This window comes from Myxine glutinosa, chromosome 1, assembly GCF_964187855.1.
Source record: "Myxine glutinosa chromosome 1, kmMyxGlut1.1, whole genome shotgun sequence".
NCBI lineage: Eukaryota > Metazoa > Chordata > Myxini > Myxiniformes > Myxinidae > Myxine > Myxine glutinosa.
In genome coordinates, this window is record NC_136261.1 from 94,505,843 (window position 1) to 94,516,809 (window position 10,967).

General features: G+C 48.4%; 1 protein-coding gene across 1 annotated transcript; it reads right to left on the reverse strand.

The window, feature by feature from the left end:
- Positions 1-913: 913 nt before the first annotated feature.
- Positions 914-10,630, reverse strand: LOC137426219 (uncharacterized). The gene is made up of 2 exons (XM_068114906.2): positions 9,750-10,630; positions 914-4,549 (listed from the first exon to the last, which is right to left on the reverse strand). The coding sequence occupies exon 2, from the start codon at positions 4,353-4,355 to the stop codon at positions 1,968-1,970; it is 2,388 nt and encodes a 795-aa protein (XP_067971007.2). The 5' UTR covers positions 4,356-4,549; positions 9,750-10,630; the 3' UTR covers positions 914-1,967.
- Positions 10,631-10,967: the final 337 nt, after the last annotated feature.

Sequence of the window (10,967 nt, forward strand, 5' to 3'; positions counted from 1 at the left end):
TGGTCTTTCGGCGGTGTTTAAGCCGGCCGTCTTGGCTTCTGTCACCATTGGCATTGAGTCTTTCGATGTAGGTAGGTCGTTGTGTGCCGGTGCCTTGGCCGAATTCCTTCATTGCTGCATTGTTAGCTCACCTGGTTTTTTATACCACATCTTTGGTTATCGGACCAGCGAATGACGTCATCTCCAAAGTATGGCTTATTCTCACTTGTCTTGGACGATCTTCTACTTCTAGCCTTCCACCGTGCATTTGGTGTCCACTGTACTTACTGTACAGTGCCTGGTAAAATTGATGTAATGGGTTTTTGACCGTCAACGCCATGAACCGCCATGAACCGTCATGAACCGTCAACGCCATGAACCGCTTACACTCAAAAGCCCATTTATCGCGCCTTATAAAGCAAAACGCAAACCGAAAGCCATGCCTCTCAAGCGAGGCGTGCTTCCGTGGTCACGTGATCCACAGGTGTAGCTCATTATACCCGCACGCGCGACACGCTTTGGCGGTCACGTGACCAGCCACTCTGGAGGCGGGGGATCCCCGCCGATGACGTCACCGGCTGGAGCAAGGAGATTCCTCGCTAATGTATTTCGACGATTGCGTGTTTTATATCCAAGCAGAGATGCTTTCACGGCAAGATAACCACGTGACCGGAACCGGAAGCCACAACCGGAAAATTCAAAAAAATAAATTTTTTGAGCTCGTACATCGGATCTCGGCTCGTATCCCAAAGCAACAAACCGCCCGAGCGACGGCTCGTATCCCGAAAAACTCGTACGTTGGGGCACTCGTAAGCCGAGGTACCACTGTATATATATATATATATATATATATATATATATATATATATATATATATATATATATATATATATATGTGGGTCGAAGACCTCAAGGGAAGGAAGAAGAACGAGGATCAGAGCAACAATGTTTAATAAAATCGATTACAAACACACAGTGTGGAGCAAGGCTCAAGAATGCACCGCCTGACACGCAGCGGGCAATTTCAAGACACTCGCTGCAAAATCAGTAAAAAGGCATTTCATATATAGCAAAAATATCAGACAAGAGTCTGCGCTAAAGACAAAGCAAACTGGGCCGTAAAGACCCACCTACCATCGTCCCTTCCTGCAGAAGGCCAAACTTAGACAGAAAAGATGTAAGCATAGGATAGGGTGACCCTTTTTGGCCCTTTATCTAAACACATCAGACCCGAGCGCAGGCCGAAGGAAATGCTCTCATAATATCTTCAATGGTTTTCATGACACTAAGCATAATAGTAGATTAATGATTGAATACACATGCTGAATACATAACAATCAAAGGATATGTAATGTCTATATTTCTTTTCCAAGGTTGGTTACGTCCTTGATTTAGGAGACACACTGGAAACTACAAAGATATATAATTAATTATTCCCTTTGTGAAGAAGGCGTTTGGCAACATGTTTTCCCTGTACGTGGGTTGTGAGCATTTTATCTTCTGTCTGGCACATACATTCAAGGACTTGTTTTTCCTGTATCCTGCACCTCGAGCCTCGAAACCACATTTTGTCCACCCGCCTCTGCCTGCAGCTGAGTTCAAATCAGTTTTCAGAAGCACGATATATAATTTCAGATGTTATGATCAATTGAGTCATGGGGTTTAAACCCAAATGGCTAACAGTTCCTCCCTTTGTCTTTACAAGACAACTCCTTGGAAAGACACCGTATACCCCAGTGGTCAGCATCCCAATTAGTCACATGCCAGGCGCGACACAGCGTCACGCATGCTCAAAGAGAGATACCGGCCCTAACTGGCCGTCTAACATTCAACGCATAAATTGTTAGCCATAATTCGCGACGACGGCGCCTGGTTAGGAGATAGCTGCCGCCCGGCCGGATCCCGAATCCACCCTCGCCACGGCGTAGGTGCGACCCAGTTGCCAGCCAGATTTGGGGCCCTCCTTATGCAGGTGTGGTCCTCGCGAATCAGGGCAAACAATCGACGTCCAATGCCATCAAGCCTTGTACATGTGATTGCTCTGTGGAAGAAAAGGAGGCACATTCGTCATCACCAATATCCATCTCCTCATAATCACAAATCTCCATCTCCACATAGTCTGTATCAACGTCAGTATTCAAAGTGTTGGGTGTCTTAAGCTGAGACGATCCCAAATTGCTTGTTACGGGTGGTGTAAGTGGTGGTGAAGGTGGTTCTCCCGGATATCCCGGATACATGTTTGCCATCCGCTCCTCACTGCTGGCATAATAGCAATAGCTCTTAAAAGAACCTACACTTTCTAAATCACAGGTATAATCATCCCAACTAAAATCATAATCATTATCAGAATCCCAAGCATCAACAGGTTCATCGATTTCAAGCCAGGAATCGTAGATCCCTAAAGCCACATCCTCTTGCCACGAAACGTCGAGGCCATCAACCCAATCGTGGGGGTCCGAGACGATAGAGTTGGCCGGTTCACCAATGGCCTTTGGATCCTTCCCATATAGTGAAAGTAACATCCCGTTGGTGGCGGTGGGTGGGGTCCATCCTGTGAAACATTTTCTCACACAAATCATGATTAGGGATTTCATTATAACCACGGTGAGTACGATTCCCACGACTATGGCCAGGCCTGTCAATAGCCATTTTACAATGACCCCTGTCCATCCTCTGAACCAGGCTGATATGCTGGACCATACATTATTGGCTTCTTCCCTTTCCTTTCGGCTATCCGTGAGATCCTGGGTCGCAGCCTTAAGCCGAATGATTGAGGCCTCTATTCCTTCCGAGTGATCGGGGATATATGTGCAGCATTTTCCATCGATTACCCCACATACTCCTCCCTTTTCTGCCAACAACATATCTAAAGCCACTCGATTCTGCATCACCATCGTTCGCATATGCACTAATTCGTCTTCCAATTGTAGTTCTGCGATGCGGGTTTCGTTTCCAATTCGTTCCATTACTAATGCGAGACTATCTATTCGCCAATCATTCATAATCACTCCCGCCTGGGGAAAAAATGCTCCTAGTAGGACCTGCCACCAGCGTCCGTCCAGTCTTACTGTTCCATCCGGGTTCCAAAGAGAGAATCGTTTCTTCCTCTCGTGGGTAGGGGTGTACCCTGTTTCATTAAAATGATCTACCAAATTTACCTTGGGAAAGATGGATCCCAGATAACAAGTCCCTCCCCACTGTTCGGGTAGGTATGGATATGCCTTATTTCCGCAAATAAACATCACTCCATGGGGTGGGATAAGGGCCGAGGCCATGCATTTATTAATTTCAACGCGGGTGGCGCTTGGTGCTCCCCAAGATATGGTTAGCTTGGTTACGTTATGCTGGGCCTGGTCATCTATGGTTATTACAAGGGGGCCTCCCTTTTCTCTCCCTCTGGCGTCGGATGGCAGGGTATGGGTGCATTCCGAGGTTCCCATCTGAACGTGTCCCTTTCCTATAAGACACACCCGTCCCTTTTGCTCTGTCACCCAGACTGGGTCAGGTGGTTTGTCTAACAAAGCCTGCTTAATGGGTGGGGTATATCGAAACACCCGGGAACACACTGCTGGGGGTTTTGGGCCTATCAGCTCCAAAGTTGTGGTCAGACATGGGGTACGCAAGGGTCCTGAGCACATATCTCGTAGGGACAGGGGCAGCACTACCATCTCTATCCCTGTCGTACTGGTGTGAGGAAAATGCATACACACCCAACAACGTGATCGGTTCTGTACCTTCGCCATTGCACGGGTCACTGTCCAATACGTATTTTCCTTTGGCTTTTTCTTGCTTTCGATCCGTGGGTGCGGAATTAATATGTGTGAGATGCATGGTGGCCTATAGGCGTAGGGGGAGCTCTGTGAGGTCATGAATTCACATTGTAGTAACAGAGTAGTGCCGCTGTTCAGTAATACATGCGTGGTTAAATTGTTCGAGTCCTTTCCCCATTTGTAACCTGCCCTGGCCATGTTTACTATTGGTGCGCCGCCTTGTCGTGGCGCTTGCTTTATACGACTGAGGGCAGCAAAACCTGTCTTCCTTCCCTGTGAGTCTGTGTACAACGCCCTCCACATTATCCGTGTCCATACGTCTTCCTTTACGTGGCAGCAGGGTATATTTATCCTCTGACCCCAGATAACTCTCTGCCGGTAGACCTTAACGGTTTGGTCGCCATATGCATATGTCTCCGTGTTCGCCCATGCCCTCATGTCCCCCCACTTGAGGCGTGACACGGCAGGTGCAGTGCTGGCAAAGCGGTATATTAAACTAAGTGTGATCGCCACCCCTAACAGGCGGTGGTGCAGCATCCTCGATCTGTGGTGGTGCGTTTGAGGTGTCTGTGTTTGTGGGTATGGCCAACTTACAATGTGTGGCATGTACCCAGGACGACTTGCCCTCACAAAACACCGCTGTTGGTGTGGTCAGGAGAACTTGGTATGGCCCCGTCCACCTTGGTTCGAGCGCAGTCTTACGGGTGAAATGCTTCACCAGCACGTAATCTCCTGCCTCGAAGGTGTGGATAGGCTTGCTTGTTGGCTCCGGCAGGGCCTCCCGAACACGTTCATGTATGCTGCGCGCCACATGGGACAGACCTATGCAAAACTTTAAAAGCATGTCATCCATGATAGGTAATTCAAGTGCTGCCATATCCACTGGCGCCGATACCGGCAAACTCATGGGCCGACCCATCAATATCTCGTGCGGAGAGAGACCAGTGGTGCGCCCTGGAGTGGAGCGCACGCTCATTAACGCTAGCGGAAGGGCCTCCGGCCACTTAAGGCCTGTCTCGTCGCAAATCTTTGCCAACTTACCTTTCAGTGTGCCATTCGTTCGTTCTACAAGTCCCGCCGATTGTGGGTGGTAAACACAGTGGAACGACTGTATCACCCCCAAGGCCTTTAATACGGCTTTAATGACGTCCCCTGTGAAGTGCCCGCCCTGATCGGATGACACTTTCTGCGGGACGCCGAATCGACATATGAAGTGCCGCAAAAGGCACTTGGCCACCGTTATAGCGTCAGCCTTGACGCATGGGTAGGCCTCTACCCACTTGGTGAACATGTCCACCACTACCAATACATGCTTAAAGGACATACAAGGCGGTAAATTGAAAAAATCGAACTGGATATGACAGAACGGCCCGACCGGAGCCGGGTGGCCCGCGTTGTGGCGGCGCCTGGGGGGAGCCCCCCTATTGTGCCGTTGACATATAGCGCACGAGCGACAGACCATGGTAACCACAGTCGAAAGGCCTGGTGCTGCCCAGGTGGAAGTGACCTGCCTCATCACCCCCCTATGGCACACATGGCCATTTTGATGCGCCATGCGTGCCAACCATGGCAATAAAGCTCGCGGTGCCACGGGTTTGTCGTTAATCGTCCACATTTGTCCTTCCGCGGGGCGCTGAGCTCCCAATTTAATCCAATCTTGATGTTCTACGTTTGAGGCCGCGGCTTGTAATTGTATTACATCGAACTCTGTAGGTGCGGATGTCGGAACGTCTGCCTGGGCGGTCGCTTTAGCGCCCTGTTTGCGCGTAACTACTGGCATATTATACCCAACCTGTTGGTTTGCCGCTTGTCCTGCTGCTTCGTCGGCTCGGGCGTTTCCGCGGGCCACAGCGTCGTCTGTACGCTGGTGACCTCGGCATTTAACTACAGCTATTTCACGTGGTAGCATAATACTATGAAGCAGATTTCGTACTAAGTCCCCATTTTTGATGAGTGCTCCCGCTGAAGTGAGGAACCCTCTCATTTTCCATATGGCCCCTTTGTCGTGGACCACTCCGTGTGCGTATGCCGAGTCAGTATAAATTGTCACTGCCTTTTCCTCGCTTACTTCGCACGCTCTCGTGAGTGCGTACAGTTCAGCTTGTTGTGCTGACCAGGTGGGCGGGAGGCGGCCGCTTTCGACCGTCTCTGTATCCGAGCATACTGCGTACCCAGATAACAGGGATCCGTCCCATGCCCGTTTGGCTGAACCATCGACGTAATAGGTGTGATCGGCTTCCTGTAGCGGAGTGTCCTGTAAGTCAGGCCTTACCGTTGATATTAACTGGACCACGTCCGTACAAACGTGCGGGACTCCCTCCTCCTTTGTTGGCAAAAGTGTCGCTGGGTTAAGAACGGTGCACCGCATCACCGTTACGTTAGGTGCCATAATTAATGCCGTTTCGTATTGCATCAGTCGAGTGGCTGTGAGATGCTGTGTGTTTCGCTGTTGTAGTAGCGTATGAACGCAATGCGGTACCTGTAAAAGGACCGCATGTCCCATTACTATGTCGGCCGTCCGCTCAACTGCGTATCGGGCAGCCGCCACGGCTTGTAAGCACAGCGGAAAGCCTTGTTCTACCGCATCAAGCTTTTTGCTGAAATAGGCTACCGGACGTTCCTTATCTCCATGAGTCTGAGTTAACACGGATTGCGCGAATCCCCCTACTGCATGGGTGAAAAGTGTGAAGGCCTTTTTATAGTCGGGAAGGCCCAAGGTTGGGGCCGTTACCAGGGCTCATTTGAGCCCTTCGTAGCAGCGTATTCGATTGTCAGTCCAGTTCACCATCCGTGGCTGGTCGTTTTTCGTCGCCTCATACAGAGGTTTTGCTAGTAACGCATAGTCAATTATCCATGTGCGACAGTACCCTGCCATTCCCAAAAATCGCAACACCTCCCTTTGTGTACGAGGCAACGGGGTTTCCAGGATGGCAGTGACCCGGCTCGCGTTGAGCTCACGTTTCCCATGCGAAATCGCGTGTCCCAAGTATGTAACCATCTCCCGCACAAATTGCAATTTTTCCCGGCCTACCTTGTGGCCTTTCTCGGCTAGCGCATTTAACAGCGCTAGTGAATCCGTCTCGCAGGCTGCTTTGGATGGAGAGCAGATTAATAAGTCGTCGATGTACTGCAACAGCACCGAGCCACCTTCCAACTGGACATCCGCGAGATCGCGGTGCAGCGCCCGTGAAAACAAGGTGGGGCTATCTGCGAAACCCTGCGGAAGCACTGTCCAGGTGAATTGTCTCCCCCTAAAGGTGAAAGCGAAGAGGTACTGGGACTCTGGAGCTATTGGCACTGAAAAGAAGGCGGAACACAAGTCTATGACTGTAAAATGTGTAGCCTCTGGCGGAATGGAAGTCATCAGAACTTCTGCATTTGGTACAACCGGATGAATACCCTGAATTATTTTGTTAATCTCCCGCAAATCCTGCACAAATCGCCACTTTCCTGTCATTGGTTTTGGCACTGGGAAAACGGGGGTGTTACATGGGCTGTTGGTTTCGATTATTATTCCCTGCTGCACGAGCGATTCTATCACTGGAAAAATGCCTGCGTCGGCCTCGTGCCGAAGTGGGTACTGCCGAATGTGTGGTAAAGGTAACCCCTCTTTAATTGGAATCACCAACGGGGGTGCATCCCTAATGCGCCCTACTTCATTCTCGTGTTGCGCCCATAGTGACGGGGTGACGGTGTCGAGCAACCCATCGGAGTCCCCTGGGGTCGTGGGGACCGCTCTAACCATGTGTGCCGCTTTGGGTGGTAGTTCCACCATCTCAAATCTAACTCGTCTATCCTGAGGTGCCAAATTGATTATGAACCCCTCATCGTTGTCCAACACATGGACCGTTCGGTGTTCAACATTGTATCGACGCCTTACTGGCGTTTTCCGCAGTCGGTCCATCATCCATCCAATGCTCTCGGGTGGCCATCCTCTGGCGGTACTAAGGGTAACATGCGCTACCATCCCCTCATCCTGGCATGGGTGTTTGTGGTGGCCAATAGGCCGGCGGGGGACCTAGCACAGAACATGGTGGAGCGGCCCATTGGGGTTGTTGGGGTTGTTGGGGTTGTCCCCACGTCTGATTCCTTGGCCCACTAGGTCCTTGTGGTCCCCGGGGTACTTGCATCACAGCTGCCTGCAGTGCCGGACCGAGTGTCTCGTCATCACTTGACCCACTCTCACTGTCACTTCCCATTATTTCTGCCCCCCTTTGTTTCTTCTTCTTGCTCCCCATTGTTCTTGTTGCTTGTTGCTGGGCCAATTTTTCCCTTACCAACATCTGCAACATTTCGTCCTTAATTTCCTTCTTTTCCTCCGAGGAGGAGCCCGGACATTGTTCGAGTTTTGTACATAATTCATTGGTCCCCATTCCTTTCCAACCGAAAAGGACGGCATGCACTTGTTTTTTTAATGCGGGCCGAAGCCCTTCTACTAGGTAATTGTTCACCAGGGGAGTGGGTAGGTCCTCGACTTGGATTAATCCTAACCCGCCCCATCGAGCTATTGCTTTTTCTATTCTCTCTCGGTAATCGCCGATTGATTCTCCTGCCTTTTGCTTTATGTTGCCAATTTTTACCCAATCTGGTCCTCCAGGTGGTGCTAGCGCATTGCCAATGTTGGTCAGGAGATGATTTTTCAAAATGACCCAATCGTTTCCGGCCATGGGTGGCACCCGAGCCATGGGGTCGTCTATTGGCCATAATGAAAGGGTTTTAGCCTTTGCCCATACCTTTGGTGGCAATATGGATGCTCCCAAATGACAAATATCTCTCCAATCCGGGGCATCCTCTGTAATCCAGTGACGGAGCAATATTACTATATCCAAAGGTTGGTCGATCAACATTTCCTGAACCCTCTTTTGCATGGCCGTTAAATCAGATTCCTTCCACGGCACTCGTTCCCTTACTACCACGCCGTTTGCATCTATTCCCACGCATCGCATGGGGAACACTCCCTTTGTTTCTATCGCACGTTGCACTGGTGCCTGATACTCCACTAGTGACGGATATACTTTCTGACCTGGACCTATCGGGGGTGGAAACCCCGGGGTGTCTGTGCCGCTATCTCCATCGTCCTCGACCTGAGGGGCTGATGGTTGTGGGGTCTGTTGAACTCTAGGGGGTCTCCCATTTGTTTCCCCTATAGCGCCCTGGTGTCGGGTACGTGCCTTAGATCCTGGGACTGGACCATGGGGGGAATAGGAAACAGGGATTTCATCTTCCTCATCCTGTTCCTTCTTATCGGAATTAATCCGGGCTACCATTAGCCTCTGGCTTGTCTGCGCTGCGAGCGCCTTCATCTGTTTATCCTGCTTCTTTCGACCCTGTTTGCGCTCATCCTGGTATTTGCCCAACTCTCCTCGCAAACTCGCTTGTCTGGAGGCTGCCTGTCTCTTCAAGGCCTCCACCTTCCACCAACTATAGACCTTCCATGAATCAGGTGAGAGTCTCTTCTTCTTCTTCTCTAGGGCATCTAAAGCCCCATATAGCACATCCAACCTGTCTATTGCAAATGACCCTTCCTCTGGCCAAGGCGTACTCAAACCCTTGGTCAATACAGCCCATGCCTTGCCCGGTTGCAAAGCAGCATACCCATATTCTCTTTTCATGTAAAATGCTGGAGTGTTCTTCAAAGGCTCTCCCTCCTTTCCTACCTTATTACCCATTCTTCCTACCTTCTTGGGTTAATCCCTCCTGGTAGTCCTAAGATCGGGACGCCCCCCGATCTCTAGCCTTAAACGCAGTTCTCACGCCGGAGTAACTTAACACCTATTATCTATCACCCACATATGGGTCGACCTGCTTCCCACGCCGGGAGCTTACCTGAGGGGTATCCCTCCTTATCTCGGGCGCCCTGTATAATCGATTCGTTACCCACTGCTGCTCTGGTTAAACGAAATATAGTTCGGAATACAAGCCAGGTAGTACAGCCGACAGAGGTCCACACATCCAGAGTAAGGCAGGAGGCTTTCAATTTCGATGTGCAAAAATGCTTACCCAAATTAGATGCCGGCAGGGCCTCCTTCCCGACCTGGAACGTGAGGAACCACCTCGTCTGCACACCTGGATGATCCCACTCCTGACACCAGGTTTGTGGGTCGAAGACCTCAAGGGAAGGAAGAAGAACGAGGATCAGAGCAACAATGTTTAATAAAATCGATTACAAACACACAGTGTGGAGCAAGGCTCAAGAATGCACCGCCTGACACGCAGCAGGCAATTTCAAGACACTCGCTGCAAAATCAGTAAAAAGGCATTTCATATATAGCAAAAATATCAGACAAGAGTCTGCGCTAAAGACAAAGCAAACTGGGCCGTAAAGACCCACCTACCATCGTCCCTTCCTGCAGAAGGCCAAACTTAGACAGAAAAGATGTAAGCATAGGATAGGGTGACCCTTTTTGGCCCTTTATCTAAACACATCAGACCCGAGCGCAGGCCGAAGGAAATGCTCTCATAATATCTTCAATGGTTTTCATGACACTAAGCATAATAGTAGATTAATGATTGAATACACATGCTGAATACATAACAATCAAAGGATATGTAATGTCTATATTTCTTTTCCAAGGTTGGTTACGTCCTTGATTTAGGAGACACACTGGAAACTACAAAGATATATAATTAATTATTCCCTTTGTGAAGAAGGCGTTTGGCAACATGTTTTCCCTGTACGTGGGTTGTGAGCATTTTATCTTCTGTCTGGCACATACATTCAAGGACTTGTTTTTCCTGTATCCTGCACCTCGAGCCTCGAAACCACATTTTGTCCACCCGCCTCTGCCTGCAGCTGAGTTCAAATCAGTTTTCAGAAGCACGATATATAATTTCAGATGTTATGATCAATTGAGTCATGGGGTTTAAACCCTAATGGCTAACATATATATATATATATATATATGTATGTGTATATATATATATATATATATATATATATATATATATATATATATATATATATATATATATATATATATATATATATATATATATATATATATACATATATATATATATATATATATATACATATGTATACACATACATATATATATATATATATATATATATATATATATATATATATATATATATATATATATATATATATATATATATATATATATATACATATATATATATACATATATATATATATATATATATATATATATATATATATATATATATATATTGTTGCGGAACCCAACGTCG